Source organism: Crotalus tigris, unplaced genomic scaffold (assembly GCF_016545835.1).
Source record: "Crotalus tigris isolate CLP2741 ecotype Arizona unplaced genomic scaffold, ASM1654583v1 scf7180000018867.1602434, whole genome shotgun sequence".
NCBI classification, from domain to species: Eukaryota; Metazoa; Chordata; class Lepidosauria; order Squamata; family Viperidae; genus Crotalus; species Crotalus tigris.
Genome location: NW_024097246.1, coordinates 541,293 through 568,024, shown reverse-complemented (window position 1 = coordinate 568,024; position 26,732 = coordinate 541,293). Strand labels below are relative to the sequence as shown.

General features: G+C 42.7%; 1 protein-coding gene across 1 annotated transcript; it reads right to left on the bottom strand.

The window, feature by feature from the left end:
• On the bottom strand, positions 1 to 25,789 carry LOC120314258 (neural proliferation differentiation and control protein 1-like). Its single transcript, XM_039357146.1, has 9 exons — positions 25,683 to 25,789; positions 20,803 to 20,955; positions 13,432 to 13,545; positions 11,110 to 11,325; positions 9,757 to 9,823; positions 9,416 to 9,500; positions 8,251 to 8,327; positions 4,782 to 4,875; positions 1 to 1,214 (listed from the first exon to the last, which is right to left on the bottom strand). Exons 1-9 carry the CDS (start codon positions 25,756 to 25,758, stop codon positions 1,149 to 1,151), a joined length of 948 nt encoding a protein of 315 aa, XP_039213080.1. The 5' UTR covers positions 25,759 to 25,789; the 3' UTR covers positions 1 to 1,148.
• Between the last annotated feature and the right edge of the window lie 943 nt (positions 25,790 to 26,732).

The window sequence follows — 26,732 nt, the reverse complement described above, 5'->3', positions numbered from 1 at the left end:
GCGACTCGGCGTCGATCATCTTGCGACCTGGCGTCGAACTAGGGGGTCGTCTTATACGCCGGGTCGCCCTATACGCCGGGATATACGGTAAATAAAAACTACCAGGTCCCTGGCCCCAGTTGTGTTGAACTTGCAAACTCATCTAAAAGGATTGGTGATGTAAAAGATGATCAGGCTGAGCCTGATGGAAGGGTCAAACTGTGATAAATTATGAGGCCACGAGAGATCTAAGTCCAGCCCACCTTGAATTCCTTTTTTAATTCCCTCACATTCCCTTAATGGTCACTTGGCCAGATTCTTGTAGAGAGCTAAGCTTGCAAAGAATCTTTATACTCATTTGAACTGCATGAAGTCTCCTGAGCTCTCCGGTGTCTGACAAGTGGTCTTAAATAGAAGTATGCTTTTTTTACCCATTTAAAATGATATCCATCCAGCAACATCACCCAGATGACTTATGCAGTTGGGGTGGGACAAGGGCTGTTCCAAGCATGGAGCAAAGCGAGGCAGGAGACTTAAGTTATCATCATGAAAATGTAGCAAATTATATATTGTCGCTATGGTTAATATTATTGCCGAGGAGAGCTGTTTTGTGGGATTTTCTGCCTCTGGTGACACAACAAACTGACTAGCTTGTATATTATATACAGTATGTATATATATATATATATATCGTCCAGGAAAGAGTGGACACCACTGATGGGCAAAATGCTTTGGGGCAATCTTAGACATCTAAGCGTGCCTAGGAATTCTCTTTTTGTACGTGACAAATGAAGTCTTCTGCTTCTTAGGTCTCCACAGCTAGACTGGATACAATAAACCCTTCCAGTTCAAGAGCTGATGGCATCAGGAGAGCTTGAATCAAGGTCTCCAAATGATAGTAGGAATTCTCAGGATAAAAGTTCACTGTCAGAAGACCTTCAACTGAAGCAAAGCTATGATAGAAAAATCTCCTAAAAGCCTGAAAGCATTCCTGTATTATTAGCATAAGAGGATAGAGGAATACGTGGGACGGATATGATCTTCCTTCAAAGGAAGAGGATGGAGAAACAGCACCACGGGGGTGTTGGCCAGTTTGAATCTTCCCTACATGGATCCAGAAAATGGCAAGATAGATGAGGGAAGGGAGAAAAATAGGGGAGGGGGGGTAATTAGGGGGGACATTGGTGGAGGGCGGAGGTGTCGAAGAGAGGATTGTGGATCTCCATTTCTCCACTCTGGAATGAGAAGAAGACAGAAAGTTAGTCAAAGCATTCTTTTAGAAGGGCGACAATGCAAGACTTATTGTCTACTGTACTGCCATATCCATCAGTGGATAAGGAAACTACAAGGTAGTCCTCAATTTACAACAGTTTTGCTCTAGCAGATTCCAAAATTGTGTGGATGATCTGATCATGCTGTTCGAGGGTTGGGTCAGAAAGCTTAAGCGTTGGGCTGGCCATTTAGCCAGGTTATAGATAAGGGTGTCAATAGGTCTGAAGGGGAGAAAGAGAGAGAAGATATCTGAGGATTGGCTCCTGCACGAGCCCAAAAAGCTTGTAAGACTTAATCTCTGGTCCCACTGATCCACCCAGATTGGATCCTGCAATCTTATCCTGGGCATTTTTGTCATCACTTTGGAACTCTCCAGCTAGAAATTGATTAGGCCAGTGGTGGCAAACCTATGGCACATGTGCCAGCGGCAGCACTGCTGAGCCCAAAATTTCTGTTCCTAAGATAATTGTTAAGTGAGTTTTGCCCCACTTTACGACCTTTCTTAGTAATACGGTTGTTAAGAGAATCTAGCATCGCCATTGACTTTGCTTGCCAGAAGCTTGTAAAAGTTGACCTTTTAAAATAAACATGACCCCAGAATACGGCAACTGTCATAAATATAAGCCAGTCGCCAAGCATCCAAATTTTGATCAAGTGACAATGGGATGCTGTAACGGTTGTGAGGGTGAAAAGCGGTCATAAGTCACTCTTTTTGGAGCTGTCATAACTTTGGATGCTGTAAGTTGAGGACTACCTGTAATCCTTACCATATAACCTAAGACTCCACCATTTGTGATACATAAGCAAAATATCTCCAGCCCCTTTTCTCCATCCCCTGGGCCCATCCACTGTTCAACTATTGCATCTGATGGCAAACTGTCTGGTTATGATGGCTTTTCCCCCGTATTTCAAAAGTAAGCAAAAATAAATAAATAAATAAGTGTGATTTAATGCTTCTATTTTTCTGAAAGGGAAAGGAAAAATACTGAAAGGGAATTAAACATTATATTGTCACTGCTTTTACATGACAATGCTTCCCGCCACCCCCAAGGCTTAAAAATATTTTTACCAAGGGCAGGCCACACCTAGAGAAAGGTTGTCCTTCCATAAATATTAATTGTTTTAGTATATTCAATCAATTCCTCTAGAACCAAGGGCTCTCCCTGGGTATAGCCATCTACTATTACCGTACAATGCTTAATGGGCAAAGGATCTTTATCAGCAAATACTTTTTCCTGCTTTTTTCTTCTGTATGCTCTGTATGCTTAGATCAGGGGTCTTCAAACCTGGCCCTTTTATGACTTGTGGACTTCAACTCCCAGCACACTGGCTGAGGAATTCTGGAAGTTGAAGTCCACAAGTCATAAAAGGGCCAGGTTTGAAGGCCCCTGGCTTAGATTTACCTCATAATGTTCCTGTGTTCCTGACTATCTTTGTCAGGAACACAGGAACATATATCTTATAAATGTAAAATATATTTATTTATATAAAACTACAGGTTCATGTTAGTGTCTCCGAGTTCATTTGGACACTTGCTGCACAATTCCATGAGAGGATATTTATTAGCAAAAATAGGCCAAGGAAGGGTGGACGAATGATGGTTTGTAGCCTTATAACTAGGATAGTTTCTTGGCTGTGCCTAAGGGTATGGGTTGGGGGTAGGGGGAGCTGCGGGTTGGAGAGGGTTAAGAGATCAATGCAAAATACATATCCTAACAATCTCAAAAGGACTACACTAAAGTTAACACATTACTAGCATTTTTTTTCTAAGAAAAATTCACTCAGTATAATTATTCTTTTGAAAATCATCCTAGTGGCCTTTGTGCCTGTTGGATATAAGGCCTCCAGAGCAGTTTAAAACATAAAATTAAAATAATACCAATCAATTGCATGACTGGTAGTCTGAGAAGCATATTTACTGCTTATTGAGCAACTTAGCTAAGAACCGTTTGCAAAGTTGTGTCTCGACTCCAGCTGTTATTGTTTAGCAGCAAACCTGGGGCTTTGTTGTTACATCTTGCTATCTTACTCCTCATAGGAAGCAAAACATATCTGGAAGGATTTTCTGACCAAACCCTTCAGAAATGCAGAGCGCCCAGGAGACACAACCTGACTCACTCACTAATACATTTTAGGAACACATGGAAAGCTTGGGATTAGCAGGGCAATCAAAACCACTAACCAAAATGTCCACTTGTGAAACTAATTTTTTTTTTTTTTGTTGATCTTTCTTAAAATGAAAGTGGACATTTCAAACAACTTGGCAGAAGGGCCAGCTCTACTGCTCGGGTAGACTATTGATTATCATGCAATGATTTCATGTCTGTCATAGGACTGTAATATTTTTCTTGCCTGGAAGGTGGGATTTTCTAAGGTATTAAAATAACCTGGTGTGCGTTTTGACTTTGGATGGGTTATTTGCCTCGAGCAGCAAGAGGTTTTTCAGATGGGACATCCCACAGCTCTTTGGAAGCCATCTTTGTTGTTCAGCACGGACTGAATGTACGTATACATGAGAGCCAGATTGATCTTGTGCAGGGGTCTTCAAACCTGGCCCTTTTATGACTTGTGGACTTCAACTCCCAGAATTCCTAAGCCAGGCACGCTGGCTGAGGAATTTTGGGAGTTGAAGTCCACAAGTCATAAAAGGGCCAAATTTGAAGACCCCTGGTCTACTGGTTAAGGATCCAGGCTAGAAAGCAAGAGACCATGAGTTCAAGACCTGACTTAGAGCCTGCTGGATAACCTTGGGGCAGTGACTCTTTCCGCCCAACCACCTCACGGGATTGTTGTTTTGGGGAAAACAGGAAGAAGAAAGTGTGTTGGATACGTTCACCACCTTGTTGTTGTTCTGTTGCTAAGTAGTGTCCAGCTCTTTGTGACGCCATGGACCATAGCACACCAGGCCCCCTGCACTCCACTGTCTTCCTGAGTTCTGCCAAAATTCATGTTCATTGAATCAATGACACTATCTAACCATATCATCCTCTGCCATCCCCTTCTCCTTTTTGCCTTCAGTCTTTCCCAACATCCGGGTCTTTTCCAATGTATCTTCTCATTAGGTGGCCAAAGTATTTGACTCAACTCACCGCCTTGATTTATTTTTAAAAATAATAAAGGCAGGATACAAATACTTAGACCAGTGGTTCTCAACCTGTGGGTCACGACCTCATTTGGGGTCGAACGACCATTTCACGGGGGTCACCAAACAACGCAGTCCTCCATTTTTCCCCCTTTTCCTTAGCTGTGCTACTCCCTTTTATTCTATTGGCTTTTGAAAGCCAATAGAATAGACTCTCTTGAATAGAGTTTAATTCTATTGGCTTTCAAAAGCCAATAAGAATTGTCCAGGCTGTCTCTGCCCTGCTGAGCCCGCCAAAAGTCCCATTCTGCAAACGGTGCTGCACCAGTTGAGTAGTCCTCGACTTACGACCAGTTGGGGGTCGTAGCATTAAAAAGGTTGAGAACCACTGACTTAGACACATAGATACATGAATACATACATACATGCATACATCATACATACATACCGGGGCCAATCCAGGACATTCATATACAGTGTAATCGCCACTTTCACTCTCTGATTCTGTAGGGATCTGCTCCGTTGCTTTGGGAGATTGTCTCCTGGGGAGCAGAAAAACAAGATGAAGTGATTGGATGTTAAAGAGATAGAATCAAATGACCTGAGTTCCTCTTCTGTTAGCCTCCCCAGGTAGATCAGACTAAGAAGTCAATTCCACAGGAAAACTAAAACTGCCCCTATCGAGATCAGTCGCAATTACAGAATCTTGCAAGTCTGATTGAACCTCCTCCTCTTTTTTATACTCCAGTGAATGTGTGTGTGTGTGTGTGTGTGTGTGTGTGTGTTGGTTTAAGCTGCCTCCAAATGTTGTCTTATAGTTCTGGACTTAAAAATGTTTCAGCTCCTGCCTATCTGTCAGCCCTCCCAGTCAACCAGGCAGGAAACATTAGATGAGCAAAGTCTACCTTATTGTAAGGCTACATTAACAGGATCTTGCAAGTCTGAAAGTACAAACTTCTCACCGACAATTTTAATGGCTTGATCCAGACTAGACCAGGGGTGTCAAACTGTCGGCCTGCGGACCGGATGCGTCATTGGGAAACCACGCCCACCCCATTGCCGGCAATGGCAAAAAAGCCATAGTCCGATACATTGCACGACGTCACGTGACGTCACAAGTTTGACATGTCTGCACTAGATGCAGTGTTGGCTCAGGCCTGGCTCAGGAATTCTGGGAGTTGAAGTCCATGAGTCATGAAAGAGCCAAGGTTGCCTACCCCTGCACTAGAGTGTTTCTTTGCTAAGTTTCTTTCTCTGTTAAGCCACTGGGGGCTCCTCCTTCCCTTATCTGATTGTTTTCTAGGCAGAATCTCTTCCCCTTGTTCCCCAATGTCATCCACACCTTCCATTACAATATTTCAGTTAAGGTCATCTTCCTTATTGTCTACAAGGCTGCTTGCTCAAATCTCCACCCTGCCTTAACTGGAATCAGAATCCCACAGTTCCATCATCTCCAGATAGCAGGGAAATATAGAGGAATGCAAGTGTGGGAAGCACTAACAAATTAGATTACTTAGTCTCAATCTCCCAAAACATATTACAGGTAGTCCTCGATTTACAACAGTTCATTGAGTGACCGTTTGAAGTTACCACGGCACTAAAAAAAGTGACTTATGACAATTTTTCACCCTTACGACCATTGCAGCATCCCCATGGTCAGGTGATCAAAATTCGGGCACCTGGCAATTGAGTCATATTTATGACAGTTGCGTGTCGCAGGGTCATGTGATCAGCTTTTGACAGCAAAGTCAATGCGGAAACCAGATTCACTTAACAACCATGTTACCAACTTAATAACTGCAGTGATTCATTTAGCAACTGTGGAAAGAAAGATAGTAAAAAGGGGTAAAACTTATTTTAACAAATGCCTCACATAGCAACATCAATTTTGGGCTCAATTGTGGTTGTAAGTTAAGGACTACTTGCATATAGGTGTGGCCCTCTATGCACGAGAGAAGGAGCTGATTCAAATAAAATAACTTTTTATATAAATACTGACTGGGAAGCAGTATAAGATAACAAAGAAGCTCCTACTAAGAATATGTCATTTCAGGTTTTTTGAAATCTCTGTTCTAATTTATGCTGGTTTCAATTTTTTCAGTTTCTTAAACCAGACATGTCAAATACAAGTCCCAGGGGCCGGATGTGGCCCGCGAAGTGTTTCATGTGGCCCGCAAAGCCATCCTGGAAACAGTGAGGGAACGGCCCCTGCTGCCTTGGCCCTAGCCCAGGCTGGCCGGCCGGAAGCCAATGTACAATTTTGTAGTGGCCATCTATGCTGAAACACATTTAATCTTAGCTCCACAAGGCCGTCTGGAAACAGCGAGGAACCAGCCCCTGGGTGCATGCTGGGGAGGTGTCACCCTTTGTGAGGAATGAAGAAATGCATCATTATCTGGAAGTGGTCCTGATCCCACCCCCTTCTGCCAGAGACTCTCAGATCTGTTCCACTCCTGCCAAGGCCCCCACAGGCACCATTGACGTGAACGATGTAGAGCTGGCCATGCCCACCCAGTAGGCCACACCCACTCCACCCACGCCCACTCAGTAGGCCGCACCCACCCTGGCCACACCCACCCCCCGAGGGCAACCGCAGTGCTGATGCGGCCCTCAATGAAATTGAGTTTGACACCCCTGTCTTAAACATATAAAATCTTAAACAAATGTCTACATTTTACATCATGTGATTAAGTATAGTATATGGGACAAATACTATTCTAGGTCATAGACAGCTAATGATAACAGGGTAAGAGTGAACATATTGTATGTGACAAGGCAAAGATCACCCTTGAGAGTTTTTAATATCTTATTTTTGATGTGTGAAGGTTTGTGTGTGATGGAGTGTGCACCCTTATCAGACACACTTGTAATATTTTCCCACCTATGGCTTGAGAGTCGCCTTGGACAGGGAGATGGGCAGCATATAAATTTAATAATTTAATAAACAAATAAATCCTATCACAAGCAATGGATTCTTCCTAAAGATAAGTGTCTAATAAGTAATCAAGAATTTGTCTGCTCAGCATGGAAGATCAGTTTCCCAGCTCTGGAAACAAATCTTTCAGTGATGTCCCCAACCCAGAGATCTTTTCTCTGTAGGTAAGAGAGGTGAAAGTTCTGCTCTCCCGTTTCCTCTCCCAAGGATTTTTTAACAACAACAACAACAACAATAGAGTTGGGAGGGACCTGGGAAGTCTTCTAGTCCAACCCCCTGCTCAGACAGAAAACCCTATGCCATTTCAGACAAATGACTGTCCAGTCTCTTCTTAAAAACTTCCAATGTTGGAGCATTCACCACTTCTGAAGGCAGGTTGTTCCACTGGTTAATTATTCTAACTGTCAGGAAGTTTCTCCTTAGTTCTAGGTTGCTTCTCTCCTTGGTTAGTTTCCATCTGTTGCTTCTTGTCCTGCCTTCTGGCGCCTTGGAGAATAGCTTGACTCCCTCATCTGTGTGGCAGCCCCTGAGATACTGGAACACTGCTATCATGTCCCCCCTCGTCCTTCTCTTCATTAAACTAGACATAGTCAATTCTAGTAACGGTTCTTTATATGTTTTCGCCTCCAGTCCCCTAATCATCTTTGTTGCTCTTCTCTGCACTCTTTCTAGAGCCTCAACATCTTTTTTACATCGTGGTGACCAAAACTGGATGCAGTATTCCAAGTGTGGCCTTACCAAGGCGTTGTAAAGTGGTATTAACAATTCACGTGATCTTGATTCTATCCCTCTGTTAATGCAGCCTAGCACTGTGTTGGCCTTTTGGGCAGCTGCAACACGTGGCTGGCTCGTGTTTAAGTGATTGTCCACTAGGACTCTGAGATCCCTCTCAAGGTCTTTTCCAGTTCTGGGACTTGCTTCGTTCTCACAGCTCTTCCATTCCCTCCCACCTCCAGGGAAAGTTCTAGAGAAGGACACTTACTCCTCACCAGCAAGAAGTTTCTTTCGATGCTGATAGTGGTGAACTTGACAAGACTGTGCTAGCCTGGAATCCATGTACTAAGAAAGGTGAACAGAAAATGATTAAGGAGAGCCTTATGAGATCAGGAAAATCATCTAGTCAAGCATCCTCCACCAACCCAATGTCTCTTGAAAGCCCATCAGTAAGACAGTTGTGATGGAATGTTATCCAGATTCCCAGGAGGGAGGGAGGGAGTGCATTCAAGAATAGCAAAGGACAATGCAGCTTAAATAGCTTGTGTGGGAGAAAAAGGGTGAAAACCGCTCCTCCCTAACGGTTCCCAGAGGTATGTCTTGGGGTACAAGTAGCCTGCTTTGGTTGCGCAAGATTTCTCTCTATAGGCAAGAAACAATAAAGAAAAATGCTTAGAAAATTCTCAATATGTCTGTCTTGATTTTTTTTGGAGCCTGACATCAAACTTACCAAACTAGCTTTATTTCTCTGCGGGCAATAATGCCAGTTCAATCTAACCCTGATTCCTGGGACTTCATCTAGCTCAGTGGTTCTCAACCTTTTTAATGCCACGACCCCCAACCGGTTGTAAGTCGAGGACTACTCAACCGGTCGTAAGTCGAGGACTACTCAACTGGTGCAGCACCGTTTGCAGAATGGGACTTTTGGCGGGCTCAGCAGGGCAGAGACAGCCTGGACAATTCCTATTGGCTTTTGAAAGCCAATAGAATTAGACTCTATTCAAGAGAGTCTATTCTATTGGCTTTCAAAAGCCAGCAGAATAAAAGGGAGTAGCACAGCTAAGGGAAAGGGGGGGGGAAATGGCGGACTGCGTTGTTTGGCGACCCCCGTGAAATGGTCGTTTGACCCCAAATGGGGTCCCGACCTACAGGTTGAGAACCACTGATCTAGCTGTCATCATGACTACTAGGCTTTAATAACAACCTCCTCCTCCTCTTCCTCCTGTCAAATTCATCTTCATACCCATTCCATTGAACACAATCTATTAAGCCTCATTTGGTTGAGCTCATACAATATGCTGTGAACTATGATTTCCAAGCAATAATGGCTGGCTTCGCACAACATGCTGTCAAAACATGCTACAGTTTCACATGTCTTATAAGCAAGGCCTTCATCTTCCATTAACAAATTCCATTTTGCAAAGCCAACTTACTGCACTGGGTTGATGGTATCGGTACTGGTTCCCTCGAGTAGCTGTGTATGCCATCTTTTGAGCCAAACGTACTTCTTTCTGAAGCCTGCAAATTAATCATAGATATTTTGAGTGAAATACAAAAAAAAAGAACCCACGTATGAATAACTCCAACGCATGGTTCGCATTTTCCTGATTCATAAATCATTAAATCTGCAGTCAAGTTCACCACCCTCAGCAATGGGAAAAACAAAGGAATTTACTGAGCACAGAAAGAGTTTCTTCCATCTCAAACATGAGAATAGTGCTAATTATAATAATGGAGAAACAACATATGGAAAGGGGGACAATCGGATTCATACCTGTACCAACAAATGGCTGCAACCACCAATCCAGAGACTCCTGTCACCGTGCACATGACCACAAGCGCTGAAAGAAACACAGTTAACTCTGAGTGTTGGACTCACAAGTATATGAAAACATTGCTTAGCTAGCTGTGAAAATGCACATATCTCACCATTCAGCTGTCCCAAGCTCTCTTCTTCATTCTTGCCCCCTCTTTTCTGATCCCTTAAAGAAGACTAAACTAATGCCAAGAAGTAATGCTTCTTGCACCTGTTTACCATGAAGTTATCAAAGTGCTGGATAGCTTCTGCCTTCAGAATCAACCATCAACAGTAAAGGAACAAGCAGTCAAGAATTACGCTATAGGCTAGCATGGGGTAGAACATGATATTCAAATGTCATGATGTGTCTATACCTATAAAGATAAATAAACCGTGGTATTAACAGAATAACTGAGTTGGAAGGGATCTGGGAGGTCTTCTAGTCCAACCCGCTGCTCAGGCAGGAAACCCTATACCATTTCAGACAAATGGTTGTCCAATCTCTTCTTAAAAACCTCCAGTGTTCTCTCCATTATTTTCCACCCATTGCTTCTTCTTCTCCCTTCAGGTGCCTTGGAAAATAGGGTGACCCCCTCTTCTCTGTAGTAGTCCTTTGCATTCCCTTGTGATACTTTATAGAAATGAAAGTTGGATTTTGAAGAAGCAGGATAGAAAGAGTATGGACTCTTCTGAACTTTGGTACTGAAGAAAAACTAGAGTAAAATTATAAAATTATTCTACTTTGAACACATGATGTATTCTCTTTAGAGATGGCTCTGATGCTATGAAAGAAAAGATCCAGCAAAGGGATGGATTCAGCTATAGTGACAATGGGAGCACATTGGAAAACCAAGTTAGAGATAAATTGTCATGGAGAAAATCTATCCATGTGGTCAATAAATGTTGACAACAATCAGTCAGTCAATGTCAGGCACAAAGAATCAGGACCACATGTTAACATCTAGTTAAGTTGATTTATTGCTCATGCCTATATATAAGGATCTAGTCCAGGGGTCTTCAAACTTGGCCCTTTTATGACTTGTGGACTTCAACTCCCAGAATTCCTCAGCCAGCATGCCTGGCTGAGGAATTCTGGGAATTGAAGTCCACAAGTCATAAAAGGGCCACGTTTGAAGACCCCTGATCTAGTCAACTAATGATCAGCACTAAATTGGTGCTAGTTAAGAGTTAACAGAATTCAAGAGGGGTTGAACTTAGACTGCTTAGGGGAATGTAATGACTGATTACTCTAATGACTGATTACTCTCTTGACTCCACCCCCAGACTCTGCCAGTCCTTCTCCTATGGTCAATCAATTGGTCTACTCACTAAGAGTCACAGCTTTATTCATGCTAGTAACTGGAGGACGGGACCTCTGCTTGAAGTCCACTCTAACTCTCCTTGGTGGTGTAGTGGCTGAAATTGGAGTGATTTCATATGACTGAGAGGAAACTGGAGACGTATTCCCGGAGGAAGAGACACTTGTTGAATGAGAAGTTGGGAAGTCAGTCTGAGAGCTGGATGGTTCAAATATTTCAGTAATGCCTGTAAAATCAAAATGCATTAATTTTAGACAATGGCTGCTTTCTATTCACTGCTCTTTAGTATCAGATCTGGAAAATTTCTTTAAGGGACAAGTCTTTGTAATGGTTTCATTAATCTAACAGTAGAGCTAAACCTAAAATTTGGCAATAAGCCATTCTAAACATTTTTGGAAATATGGTCTAGTAAGCAATGTTACTCAGATGTGATAAGGAACTGACAACATGTGTAACATTCTGTCTTTTAATCTATGAGCTATTTTTTACTTTACGTGAGAAAAATAATAAAAATAATACACATCCCAATCCATTCAGTTGTTCTCTTCCTGATACACAATACCTTTCCATTCCTATTCTGCTGTTATCTATCTATCTATCTATCTATCTATCTATCTATCTATCTATCTATCTATCTATCTATCTAGTGCTTTTTTTGTAAAAAAAAAAAAAAAAAAGGTGCCGGAACACACACATGTCATACAACCTGCCTTGCCTACCCTACAAGGTTCCATCCAAAAAAGGTGCCGGAACTCTGTTCTAGGCGTTCTATGACAAAAAAAAGCCCTGTATCTATCATCTATCTATCTATCTATCTATCTATCTATCTATCTATCTATCTATCTATCTATCTATCTATCTATCTATCTATCTAAACTCGAAGAACTGGAAGCCACTTCCTTCAAGGTTGTTTATGAAAACTTTCCAGTACCGTTTCCTGTGGGTTTGGAACAGGATTTCTCAACCTTGGCAACTTTAAGATGGGTGGACTTCAATTCCCAGAATTCTCCAGCCAGCCATCCTGGCTGGAGATTTTTGGGAGTTGAAGTCCACTCATTTTAAAGTCACCAAGTTTGAGAAACATTGCTCTGGAAAATGCTGTGCCTTTTGATCGAGAGAAAATGTAAATCCTTGCCTGTAGCTCATGTGCTTTTTCCCTCTTCCTTATTTTCCTTGCCTTTTATCTTCTTTCTGCCAATTAATTGTTATTATTATTGTTTACATTAGTTGATGTTTAATCAATAAGCCTAAGGAATGTTGAACTGAACGGGCTGTGGGCTTGCTCTCATCTGGACACAGGGAATGACTGGGAGAATGCTGGATGCAGTTTGAACTGAAAATTATCCCATTTTCCAACACAGCTAAGAGATAAAAATAGATAGTGGATAAAATCATAATGCATATTCAATCTTTCCCAGACAGTACAAATATCAGAGAGAAGGGGAAATAAAAAGAAAATACAGAGTGAAGTGCTTTGGGTCAGAATGTATTGGAAAAGTAGAGATTGCCAAGTAGTTTGAAGTGTTGAGTGAAGCACAACCCAGCATTAAGCTCTCCAAATTCGATGCCAAAGTTTCCATGACAGTGGCAATCACAAGATGCCACATGACCCAACCATCTCTTCAGTCATGAATCATTCCAAGGCATGGCATTATTATGCAAGTACTAAACGCACTTCGAAATGAATGCAAAGCTGAATTTAATCTTGTACAGGTAGGCCTCAACCCATGACTACAATTGAGTCCAAATTTTCCATTACTAAGCAAGACAATTGTTAAGTGACTTTTGCCCCTTTCCTGCCACAGTTGTTAAGTAAATCACTGGAGTTGTTAAGTAGTAACACGGTTGTTAAGTGAATCTGGCTTTCCCATTGACTTTCCTTGGTGGAAGCTGGCTGGGAAGGTTGCAAATGGTGATCACATGACCCCAGGACACTGCAACCGTTATAAATACATGCCAGTTGCCAAGTGTGTGAATTTTGATCACATGACCATGGGGAAGCTGCAATAGTCGTAAGTGTGAAAAACAATCGTAAGTCACTTTTTCTAGTGCCAGTGTAACTTCAACTGGTCACTAAAGGAATGGTTGTAAGTAAAGAACTACCTGTATACAGTCACTTGCCCTGCCAGTGTTAAGAGTGTATGTGTGTGTGTGTGGTTTCCTCCTTGATAGTTCTTTAATTAAGCTGCCTGATTGTTTGAAATTATTAAAGAGAATTGGACCCCTTATGTCGATTCCTCACGTTAGATAGGAAAATAGTACAACACCTGAAAGCACCTCAAATAATTTGTTCCCTTTTGGGGAAAGAGAAAGAGTTGGTGAGTTCACATACCAGGTACGGTGGTCTCCATCGTGGACAACTGCAATGTCTTTTCATGCTTAGCCAGAAGGTAACGCAAAAGACCTGGCAAATCTTTAGGTCTCTTCTGAGTTTTGAGTCTGCTTTCTGAAAGAGAGGAAAAGAGGGAAAGCCCAGCCAGTAAACATAAACACTTACACAAATACTGGCAGGGCAAGTGTTTAATGTTTCACATTCAGTATCATGTTGATGTGGATGGTGAGACTCTGGAAAGAGTGCAAAGAAGACCAATTAAGATGATTAGAAGGCAGGAGGCTAAAACTTATGAAGAATGGTTGCAGGAATTGGGTATATCTAGTCTAGTGAAAAGAAGGACTAAGGGTAACATGATAGCAGTCTTCCAATATTTAATATTAATAATAATAGTAATAAAGTTGGAAGGGACTTTGGAGGTCATCTAGTCCAACCCCCTGCTCAGGCAGGAAACCTTTTATTGAGTCTGAAAGCTTGGAAGAGTAAACCTCATCCCCGTGATTGACCCATGTTGGATACATATATTTGCCTTCATTCATGATAGAAAGTTGGTTCCAGTGGAATTTTCCTTGAGAAAATTCCTTCAGAATGTTTGGTGATATATCTGAATCCCAGGTGGGCAACATGATTTGAAAAAGTGGAGCAGTAATTGGTGCAGCCATGTTAAATGTATGAGAAGGATCAGCCTTTTTTATATGTGTGTTTCTGTCTATGTGTATTTAAAAGGGATATTTTTTAAAAAAATAGATTAGAATTTGCATGTTACTATTCATGGACTTCCTAGTAAGAATTTTTTTTTTAATATACGGAAAATAGATCAGGGTGTGCAATTTGAGGGGTTGCCACAAAGAAGAGGAGGGTCAAATTATTCTCCAAGGCACCTGAAGGCAGGACAAGAAACAATAGATGGAAACTAACCAAGGAGAGAACCAAGCTAGAACTAAGGAGAAACTTCCTGACAGTTAGAACAATTAACCAATGGAACAACCTGCCTCCAGAAGAGGTGAATGCTCCAACACTGGAAGTTTTTAAGAAGAGACTGGACAGCCATTTGTCTGAAATGGTATAGGGTTTCCTGCCTGAGCAGGGGGTTGGACTAGAAGACCTCCAAGGTCCCTTCCAACTCTGATGATGATGATGACCAAGACCAGGGGTAGGCAACCCAAAACACTTAAAGAGCCACTTGGACCCGTTTCCCACCAAAAACAAAACACTGGGAGCCACAAAACCCTTTTGATATCTAAAATGAAGATAACACTGCATATATCCTTTTTTACCTTTATTATAGGTGTGTGTGTGTGTTTGTGTGTGTGTTTGTGTGTATGTGTGTGTGTGTATATATATATGTATATATATGTGTGTATATATATACACACACACACACACACACACACACACAGGTAAAAAAAGGATATATGCAGTGTTATCTTCATTTTAGATGTCAAAAGGGTCTCTCTCTCTCTCTCTCTCTCTCTCTGTCTCTCTCTCCCTCCCTCTCTATCTGCCCTTGGTCTGCCACTCCTCTTCCCTCCCCCCCCGCTCTCTTTCTTTCTTTCTCTCTCTCTCTCTCTCTCTCTCTTTCTCTCTCTCTCTTTCTCCCCCCCCCTCCTATCTGCTGCTCACCTGGCAAGCTTCAAACTGTTGTCCAACAAGCAACCTCGTCTCTTTTATGACTCATGGACTTCAACTCCTCAGAACACAAACACACACACACACACACACAGAGAGAGAGAGAGAGAGAGAGAGAGAGAGAGAAGCAGGGAAGCGCAATTGCCTCTCTCTGTCTCTGTCTCTCTCCGCAAAGGCAGAGGAGGCTGGGAGCCACAGGGGAAGGCCCAAAGAGCCGCATGCGGCTCCGGAGCCGCAGGTTGCCGACCTGTGACCAAGACTCTTAATCAAGCCAATTGCTATCCTACTGCACTTGTTTGAGACAGCATGTTTTGCAGAGGAAATTAAGTAATAAAAGTAGACCTCTGGCTCAGTTGAATGTGCAGTCAAGCTGTCAAGAGGAAGTGACGAGAGGAGCAAAATTGGCTAGAACAGTGGTTCTCAACCTTTTTAATGCCGCGACCCCCAACCGGTTGTAAGTCGAGGACTACTCAACTGGTGCAGCACCGTTTGCAGAATGGGACTTTGGCGGGCTCAGCAGGGCAGAGACAGCCTGGACAATTCCTATTGGCTTTTGAAAGCCAATAGAATTAGACTCTATTCAAGAGAGTCTATTCTATTGGCTTTCAAAAGCCAATAGAATAAAAGGGAGTAGCACAGCTAAGGAAAAGGGGGGGAAAAATGGCGGACTGCGTTGTTTGGTGACCCCCGTGAAATGGTCATTTGACCCCAAATAGGGTCCCAACCCACAGGTTGAGAACCACTGGGCTAGAAGATGTGAGAGTCACAAGAGAAAGTTACAGGGGAAGGAGTCATCCTGTGCAGGGAATTCCCTTACAAGACGGCCTTGACTTACAATCATAATTTAGCCTGGCATTTGAATAGTGAAGGTTGTAAAGACGCTCATCATGTGACCAGACCCAATTTTACAATTTGTTTTTTTGTGTGTGTGCAAAGGTTGTTAAGCAAACCCATTGTTTGCTATGGGGCGTTTTTGCAAGAAACTAGAAGTGGATGTTGGCTTCCAGAAAAGCCATTGTAAATTGCACTCACATCACCGTGGGGCACTGCAAGCAGCTGTAAACGAGGGCCGGTTTCCAAGTGCCCAAAATGCAGTCACATGACCATGGGATGGGAGGGTTCAGAGCTTCGGAACCATGTCATAAATAGCTTTTGGAGGAGTTCATCTTGAACAATCACTAGGTGACCAATTATAAGTCGAGGACTACCTCTATATTGTGGCTGGAAATTCTGGACTTTTATTTGACCTGTGGCAAATCATTGTCTGGCTAAACACAGGGGAGCAAATGCAATAGTTTCACTGGGATATTGTGTCCCTTTAAATCAGGGGGCTCCTAATTTGGCAACTTTAAGATACATGGACTTCATCTTCCAGAATCCCTCAGCCAGCCACGCTAGCTTGGGAATTCTGGGAGCTGAAGTCCACAAAATCTTAAAGTCATTAAGTTTAGAGACCCCTGCTTTAAATAATAGATTTATATATACTGCGGGGTCCTAATATTCTCCTTTATTATATATACTGCACTGGGCAGAAGGAATAACCATGAGGAACAGGAGGAAAAGCTGCAGTCAAGATAATTGTCAGATAAAAGAATCTGAGTCTGGTGCAGAACTATAATTTGAGTAAGCTTCTCTGACAAAATCCTCCCTAGCTCTCCTGTAAGGTGGGGAGGCGGGGGGGGGGGAAATATATTCAGACTTGGATTGTATTATTTAATCTTATAATAAAAGTAGTATTAGCATTCATAAATTTCCTACTCTGGTCTACCTTGAAGGGCTGGCATCATGCATCTAAATCAAGACGTAGCTGCTTCTTATCAGAAATTTTAGATATAAAAATCAGAGTGAAAGTCAAGTGGAACGTGATGAAATTCAAGTATTCAAAAAAAAAAAAAAACACACACACACAAACACAAAAATCTAACTACTCATCCTTTTCCCAGCAGTTAACTCTCCCCAAGAGCCTTCTTTTATTAGCTGGTAGAATTAAAATTGCCCGTTTTATGATGATGGTGATGAGTTATGACAAGCAATATAAAAACATTTCAGAAAAATAAAGAGGTATGTCAGCACCTCTTCTTCCACCACAAAACAGCCCCATAATTCCTTTTTATTGGAAGAAAAGGAATCAGAGAAAAAGAATACAGAGTTTGTATTAATAAAGGAGAACTAGCACGACTAGCATTGATGATGTTACCTATTTTGGGTAATGAAACATCTGCAAGAAAACAAGCAAGCTCAGAGAGCACCAAGGACCAGTCAGAGTTTGTATTTGTTCCTGTTTTGACCCAGGGCTTAGATCAGAGGGGGAGGGAAATGTATCTAGTCTTTGGCAGAATTTTCAGCTCTTGTTCTCCGATCTTGACTGGTAGCTTCTGATCCTTTAATAACACTCCAATCTCCAAGTGGAGATACAGAGAGTACAGTGACAGATTGCAAGGTCATCATTTGGAGAGAAAATCTCTTTGGGCGTCAAAATCACAACCAACCCTGAATATAATTAATACTGGTAGGAGCTGGCTATGGAACACTTTATAAGCCATGATCAGAGGCAGAAATGGTTGCTAGAAACATTTTTTTCTAGCTCACTTGGCATACTAATGGCCAGATACCTCCACTGTGAACCATTCACACAGATAAGTTGACCTTCAACTGTGACGATAATGATGTAAAAATTGCGACCCTATTCAGTTCCCGTGCTTTGTTTCTTGATTCTTGACCTTAACACAATAACAGAGTTGGAAGGGACCTTGGAGATCATCTAGTCTAATCCCCTGCTCCGGCAGGAAAACCCTATACCATTTGAGACAAATAGCTTTCAAATCTCTTCTTAAAAACCTTCAGTGATGAAACACCCACAACTTCTAGAGCAGTGGTGGCGAACCTATGGGACGGGTGCCAGAGGCGGCACTCAGAGCCCTCTCTGTGGGCACGCATGCCATCGCCCCAGTCCTAGGCCTTCAGCTGGGTTTTATAAAACCTTTTCGCTTTAGGCCTCTGCCACCGTGTGCAAAAAAAAAAAAAAAGGTTCAATCAATCAGTCAATTTCAACTTCTTGCGAGAAAAAAAAAAGATCTTGCAAAGTTGGAATTGATTGATTGAACTTTTTAGTCCCACCCAGTCTGCCGTTACCACCGCAGCCACGCCCACCCAATGGGCCACACCCATCCAGCACCCGACAATGCATAAGTGGGTTTGGGGTTGCAATTTGGGCATTCAGTCTCTAAAAGATTCCCCATCACTGTTCTAGAGGCAAGCCATTCCACTGATTAATTGTTCTGTCAGGAAATTTCCTCTTAATTCTAGGCTGCTTCTCTTTTTTGTTCAGTTTTCATCTTGTCCTGCCTTCAGGTACTTTGGAGAATAGATTGCCCCCCTCCTCTTTGTGGCAGCCTCTTAGATATTGGAACACTGATATCGTGTCATCTCTATCATGTCATATCTAGGCTAGCATGGCCGGTTCAGGAATTCTGGGTATTGAAGTCCACAAGTCATAAAAGAGCCAAGGTTGCCTATCCCTGAGCTAGACATACTCAATTTGTACAACCATTCTTTATATTTTTTAGCCTCTTGTCCCCTAATCATCTTTGTTGCTCTTCTCTCTAAAACCTTCAGACTGGTTTTAGATGATACTTTGGAACTGAAACATAAGTGGGATTGGCTGAGTGGCTCTTGAGTTTGATCCACAAACTATTCTCTCTCTAGCTCTCCATGTCTCTTTGGGTTAGAACATCTTCTTAGATACAAGATGTGTTGCAAAGGATGCAGGCTAGAAAATAAGGAGAGCTGGAATGTACAGAAGAAATACAGAGAATATTAGATGTTGACAATGATGAAGGGCATTGGTGCCTAAAATTAGAGAAATGGTTTTGTTTTGTTTTGGGCTTTTGAGAATGTTGATTTCAGGCAACTGCCTGGACAAGTCCCTATAGTTTTCTTGGCAAGATTTTGGAAATGGTTTGCCATTGCCTTCTTCTTCTTTCTAGGGCTGACAGAGAAGGAGTGGCTCAAGGTCACTTCAGTCTCCTGGTTTCTAACCTGTTGCCTTAACTACTATTCTAAACTTAATGTCCCACTCCTCATGTATATCTATATACCACTAAAACTGTCATTGTCATAATCTTTAGCATGGCAAAACACGCTGGTAAAATGAGGACCCAAATTGTTGGGGGCAATATGCTGACTCTGTAAACCAGTGGTTCTCAACCTTTTTAATGCCGCGACCCCCAACTGGTCGTAAGCCGAGGACTACTCAACTGGTGCAGCACCGTTTGCAGAATGGGACTTTTGGCGGGCTCAGCAGGGCAGAGACAGCCTGGACAATTCCTATTGGCTTTTGAAAGCCAATAGAATTAGATTCTATTCAAGAGAGTCTATTCTATTGGCTTTCAAAAGCCAATAGAATAAAAGGGAGTAGGACAGCTAAGGAAAAGAGGGAAAAAATGGCGGACTGTGTTGTTTGGCGACCCCCGTGAAATGGTCATTCGACCCCAAATGGGGTCCCGACCCACAGGTTGAGAACCACTGCTGTAAACCACTTAGAGAGGGCTGTAAAGCACCGTGAAGTGGTATATAAGTCTAAGTGCTATTGCTACTGCTACTTCATCTTTCTTCTTCTTCTTGTGCCATATCTGTTATCGGACATTGGCGATCATGTTGGTGATCCTGTTTTTATCAGCCGCCGTACAAAAAAGTGCTGCTGAGTTTTGTCCAAACCAGTCCCTTAGATTTTGAAGCCATGATGTCCTTCTTCTGCCTGGACCTCGTTTGCCTTCAATCTTTCCCTGGAGGATTAAATGAAGTATGCCGTATTTTTCTGGGTGTCGCATCACATATTCTAGTTTTCATTTTTTAATTGTTTTGACGATTTCCCTTGGCTTTCTCAGGCGGCTTATCATAGGTCAACAATTTTTGAACTAAGGTACCTCAAATATGCTAATTTACAGAACATCTCTAAAATCCAGGACCCATGACTTTTGGGGAATAAAATTTGGGAAAGCTGTGGCTGCTTAATTACTACTGACTGCTGCTATGCTGCTGATGCACTCACATGATCTTCATTTTCTATGTTCTGTGACAGTTTCCCAGCCAGTCTCACAATCCTTTGCTTCCTACCCCATCCAGGAGCAGCCACTTATCTACCTACTGGGAAGGGAAGGGGAGATAGGAGGGGAGGGCAGCGAACTCAGTGGGGGAACTGGCAGGAAGTTGAGAATCGGTCCTGGTCCCGCTACTTTTTTGCCTGTTGTTCCTCTGTTTAGGTAAAGAAATACCTCTGAAACAATGACACAGAATGAATGCTCTGTTTAGTTGCAAATCTTACTCTCCTGAAATATTATGATAGATATGTAGGAGAACAATCCATGACTCTGGGAGATTTTACCATTAGAACTCTTATCCTTCAACACAATTTAATAGCACCCACATAATTTAATACTGGAATTCCATAATTTAATGGGAGAGAGACATTCGTTCCTGTGCTTTTTCCCAATCAATTTCACCACAATCCCCACAAATGGATTTTTGCATCTCCAGAGAAACATCATTACTATCTTTTCTTCCTTCAGTGCAGCAGTGAAAGTTAGATGCCACTGCTAACCTATGCCCTTTATTAAACTCCGGGTAAAAAGTCCTCTTTGCTGCCATGAACCTCTTGGTCAAGTTGCCTTGCTCTTTCCAATAAAATTTTGGAAAACTCCATCCCTGCTGATACTTCAAGCTTCCAAACCCCACAGGACTTACCATGCTTAGAACCTTTTTTCGGCACACAGTCTCCATTAGAATCCTCTTCGTGACCTGGGAAACAAGAACCACAACTTGGTGCCCCATCTGGTCCGCAGCCCATTCGCTGGTGAAGTAGGCAGTTGATCTTGTACCTGGCAGGACACAGGGGGTCTGCAAAAAAGAACACACAAAGAGATGAGGAAGAGTAGCTTCAAAGATGGTGATGTCGATGTTATCCATTCAATCCTGTCCGACTCTTGGTAATTTTACAGGCCAGATCTCTTCACATCTTCCGACCTTGAACTACTTTGAGTTGTTCTATGCTCTGGCTGGTGTCAGCTTTGATGGTGTCCAGCCACCATGTTCCTTGGTGGCCTGGTTTCCTTTTATCACTAATTCTTCCAAACATAACTGCTTTCTCCAGTGAATTCCCTCACATGATATGGCCAAAGTAAGTGAGACGGACTTAAGGAAGAAAGGCCGATTCCTCGGACTTCTCTGTGCTTTGCCAAGAAACTTCACTCTCAGTCCAAGCTACTCAGTCCAACTTCTTCCCCATAGTCAGGCATTTAGGAACCCTCACATTTAAGGTCCAAGCAACATGAACGAAAGGGATGATGGAAACTGCCACACAACAAACTGCACAAATTATCATGCAATCATAGAATGGATGAATTGTTAGCGACATTGGAGGATATCTAGTCCAAGTCAATTCTCAAACCATGGTACAAGTAGTCCTTGACATACAACTAATGGTTTAGTGGCCTTTTGAAGTTACAACAGCTCTGAAAAAAGTAGCTTATGACCATTTTTTACATTTACAATCTGTTGTAGCATCTCCATGGTCACATGATCAAAACTGGCATGCATTTCTGATGGTTGCAGTGTCCCAGGATCATACGATCCCCTTTTGCAATCTTCTGATCCTCAAAGTCAATGGGAAAGCCAGATTCATTTAACAACTATGCTATTGCTTAACAACTGCAGGGACTCACTTAATAACTGTGGCAAATATGTTGTAAAAGGGGGCAGAACTCACTTAACAACTATCTTGCTTAGCAACCAAAATTTTGGGTTCAATTATGGTCAAAAGTCAAGGACTACCTATATTCCCCATGATATTCCCGGTGACACCATAAAGAAGTGAAATTTGAAGAATCAGGATAGGAAGAGTCTTGAGTCCTTTGAATTTTGAATGTCTCCAATCCTGTGAATACTGCAGATAAGCCAAGAATACAAGCAAGTGGGTTATCAAACAAGCTGACCCAGATCACTCATTTGCAACACAAATGATCAGGCTCAAATTGTCCCACTTTATATATATAATATGAAGACTCTAATGCTGGGAAAGGTGGAAGGAAAGGAAAGAAGAAGATGACCAAGGGGTTGGATTCCAATCAATCAATCAATCAATCAATCAATCAATCAATCAATCAATGTTTGCTTAAGTTTCAGCTTCTCTTGCAAGCCAAAGGACACAGGGGTTTAGTCAAATGAGCAATGAGGCACAATTCTCAAATCCAATTTTTTTTGTCAGCTGTGAATTCAAGAATTAGCCTAGCCTCCTGAGCCTCACCTTGCTATCTTTAAAATAGGGACAATAATTCCAAAATGATTAAGGTGAAGCATTTCAGACATTAATGATCCTGGATCCCCATTACATTATCTGTTGTCAGCAAGGTGTCCGAGGACATCTCCCTTAATAATTTTACATTTCATTTGTTTAAGTAAAACTGAATAAATTGGACAGCCGAACCACAGCTGGTTTGGCAGACTCCGGGACTCTGCAGTACGGGCTCAGACTGGAGCATGTGCAGAGAGCACTCTGCTTCCTGGGTTGGCTGGCTCTAGAATTGGGCAGGACGGGCTCAGCCCTGAGCATGTGCAAAGGGCACTCTGCTCCCAGGTTTGTCAGACTTCAGCATTGGATTATAATGGGCTCTGCCCTGAGCATGTGCAGAGTGCACTCTGCTCCCTGGCTTGCCAGACTCCAGGACTTGGCAGGATGGATTCAGCCCGGAGCATGTGCAGAATGCCCTTTGGTACCTGGCTTGCCAGACTCCAGCACTGAACAGGATGGCCTCAGTTCCGAGCATATGCAGAGTGCACACTGTTGTAAGGCAAAGTTGCACACTCAACCATATTTATATTGAAGGGTATTTCTGGAGCCACTGAGAGACAATCAGAGCTGTTGGAAAGTGGATGGCAAAAATGGAAATCCATCAATCAATCAGTCAATCAATTTATGTCTTAGAAAGCAATAGGATGGGTGATTACAGAACAGTACTTGACTCCCCCCAAAAAAGGTAAAGTTACACTCGAGAAAGTGCTGTTAGCAAGTTTGTGATTTGTGGTTGTGATTTGGCAATCTTGGCAATGATCTTTACACATTAAATGCTTCTAAATACGCACACAGTTCGAAACAATTGGGAACTCAAGAGGAGCTATTACGGATCCTACTTGGTGGTGCCTGTGATATAGTGCAACCATAACAGTAACTCAAATGTGTTTCTCAAAATTCCAGTGTAGTTCCAGAGTCTCCCTTAGGATTACTTCGGATTTCTTTGGTGTTTGCACCTCCCTAAATTGACCAAGAGAAGCTAGACCACATGTGGAAGCAGCGTGAAGAGAAAATAAATAATTGCATTACCTCTAATTGTGTTATGTGTGATAAAGCAAAGCTTTTGCTCAGATCCTGGAAGAATCAATCAATTGTAGTGGACAATATTAGTAGGAGAAAAGATGCTCTAAAATTGGATGGTGTGGTGCTGTTTGAAAGGTCAAATCTTAGGATCCCACCTGTCTCACCTCTGAAAGGTGAGATCCCCACCTGTCTCACCTCCATGACAGATATATCTTTGCCATCAGCTTTTTATGAAAGATTGTAGAATCAATGGCAAAGTTGATGGGGTCAAACTATTCTGCAAAGCACCAGAAGGCAAGACAAGAAACAATGGATGGAAACTAATCAAGGAGAGAAGAAACCTGGAATTAAGGAGAAACTTCCTGACAGTGAGAACAATTAACCGGTGGAGCAGCTTTGCCTTCAGAAGTTCTGAGTGCTCCATTACTGAAGACTTTCAAAAAGAGACTGGACAACCATCTGTCTGAAATGGTATAGGGTCTCCTGCTTTGAGCAGTAGATTGGACTAGAACAGTGGTTCTCAACCTGTGGGTCGGGACCCCATTTGGGGTTGAACAACCATTTCACGGGGGTCCCCAAACAACGCAGTCCGCCATTTCCCCCCCCCCCTTTCCTTAGCTGTGCTACTCCCTTTTATTCTATTGGCTTTTGAAAGCCAATAGAATAGACTCTCTTGAATAGAGTCTAATTCTATTGGCTTTCAAAAGCCAATAGGAATTGTCCAGGCTGTCTCTGCCCTGCTGAGACAGCCAAAAGTCCGATTCTGCAAACGGTGCTGCACCAGTGGAGTAGTCCTCGACTTACGACCGGTTGAGTAGTCCTCGACTTACGACCGGTTGGGGGGGGGGTCACGGCATTAAAAAGGTTGAGAACCACTGGACTAGAAGATCTCCAAGGTCCCTTCCAAGTCTATTATTCTATGTCCTCTATGTTCTATGACTTCAGTGCCATACAATCATTGTTTTGAATTGTGTCCAAAAAAAGGGACTGAAGACACAGAGGGCACACATCTTTAACAGCAGCCCTTTCTGGCTTGATTGATGCCATTAAAATAAAAAATATAATTCTCCCTAAAGTCTGCAACAGAGACAGGCTGGTCTATAAGCTACCAGCACTGAATAAGCTGCAGTTTTATTCTTCCCCTCTCGCTTCAGGAGCTTCTTTGAAAGCAAGATCCCCTTTGAAAAAGGGCGTTTTGTTTCTTTCCATTTAACACGAGTGTATGCACTGATACAGAAGGATTGGTCGTGCTTGTAAGTAAAGTTTGGAACAGAAGATCACGATGGGCATAAAATAAGCTTGCCTCCTTCATTCCACCCCTTTTACAGGGCTGTTGTGGGCTTCCACAGGCAGAAATAAAACTAGTCCAGCAGCAGCTTGCCTGGCACCTGTTGAACATCTCCCAGTCATCCATGTGTCCAAAAAGTGCTTTGGTAGAGAAGAGGAAAGAGGCTAGTTCTTATTAATGGGTGAATTTGTGAAGTGGAACAAAGAGGTTCGGATGGAAATGGAAGGTGGCAGGTAATGGATGAGTCACAAGCCTTTATTCCGCCACAAACCCTTGTGCCTAGTGAATTATAATGATGAAGGCTGGCGAGAAACTTAAGACCTTTGGAAAAGAAAGACAGTTTCCTGGGGTAGAGAATTCTAGAGGGGCAATCAACAACAATTAAGCTGGGCCAAATCTTGGGAGCCAAGACAATTTCTAGAAAGCCATCAAGGACAAGGTGTCCCCTTACTCTACGATCCAGCCCCAAATCTATTTATCATATCACGGAAGGGATATGATCTTTTTGATCCGGACAGAGTGGTGGATTGGGAGAAAGCGAGATTCGATCTCTTAGAATGAGTTGAATAAGTTAAAGCAAAGATGCAACGAAGCCTCGGTTCCTTCTTATCCTAGAACCAAACCTAGCTGGAAACTACTGCATCCCGTTTCTCCATTCATTCCCTCCAACCCAAATAACCAGCAACACACCTCCATTTATTCCTTCATTCCAAGGCTCTGCCATTCTCTCCTTCCTCCATTTATTCCTTCATTCTAAGGCTTTGCCCTTCTCTCCTTTGGAACCCTTCCGCCTTTGAGTGGACCATTTCTCTCTCCTTTTGTTATCTCCCCGCCCTTTCCCCTTCTGCTCTTACATCTCTCTGCTTTCTCTCCTTTCGGCAGTCACTCCCCTCCTCTCCCCTTTCCCGAATCCCCCAATTTACACCCCTCCCCGCACCCCAACCCCCAATCAGGTGCACCCCTCACCTGCTTCCCAGTTGGCCCCCGTAGTAGCCAGGATTGCGAAAAATCCCAGCCATCCTGTGGCTTTGCTCAGCATCATCTCCTTTCAAAGAAATAAATGAATCTGGGAGGGGGAGGGTAAGTAGTAAGCTAGAGGGGGGGCTGTGCCCCTTCGCAGCTCTTGGCACGGAGCCCAATACGAGCGAAGACCTGCTGGCCCAGCCGGTGGGGAGGGACTGCGGATATTTATGAATGAACCGAGGATTGGAGGGTGGATGAGGAGGGTGGTGGTGGATAAGGATGGAGAATTAGACAGAAGAAAAATGTCCCTGGATATTTCACTCACCGGAGAGGGAAAGGTATAGGAGACATTGTGGTGCACCGATAGCTTTAGATTGACAAGTTAATTGGATGAGCTTTTACTAACTATAATGGATCCAGTTAAAATCAATGCACAATTGAATAATTAGAGGTCTGGGAATCATCCAGCTGCTAACGGGCTAGGGAAGGGATAGGGGCGGTGGAACCATAATGTAATATTCTCATTGTATATTTTGGTGCCCATATCAAACGTTTTGTAAAATAATACTTCCTAGAGTCCCAACGTTCCAGTACTGATGTGGATGGTACACTTAAAGGTAGCGTTCCCGCTGCATTTCTGAACTAAAGTTTTCAAGATTCCCATGGGATTTAAACAGCATTCTGGTAATACATCTGCACGAACAGCGGCTTTGGGAAAAATAAAACATAAACTGATGTTGTGCACCAGGGTGAGTCATACGATTTCATCAATCCATCCAGCGTTAGCATAAAGCAGGTAGTCCTCAATTTACAACAGTTCATTTAGTGACTGTTCAAAGTTACGATGACATTGAAAAAAAAGTGACTTATGACTATTTTTCACACTGACGACCATTGAAGAATCCCCGTGGCCATGTGATCAAAATTTAGACGCTTGGCAACTGACCCATATTTATGTCAGTTGAAGCGTCTAGCCATCGTAGGATCACCTTTTGCCAGAAGCCAGATTCACTTAACCACCGTGTTACTAACTTGACAACTGCAGTGATTCAC

What these genes read in the sequence shown, in the direction of transcription:
- LOC120314258 (XM_039357146.1), bottom strand. Translation starts at nt 25,758, where the DNA reads ATGATGCTGAGCAAAGCCACAGGATGGCTGGGATTTTTCGCAATCCTG. An exon ending in GATGGAGACCACCGTACCTG is followed by an intron (nt 11,326 to 13,431) that starts GTATGTGAACTC and finishes TTGATTTTACAG; the next exon opens with GCATTACTGAAATATTTGAA. An exon ending in AAACTTCTTGCTGGTGAGGA is followed by an intron (nt 4,876 to 8,250) that starts GTAAGTGTCCTT and finishes TCTGCTCCCCAG; the next exon opens with GAGACAATCTCCCAAAGCAA.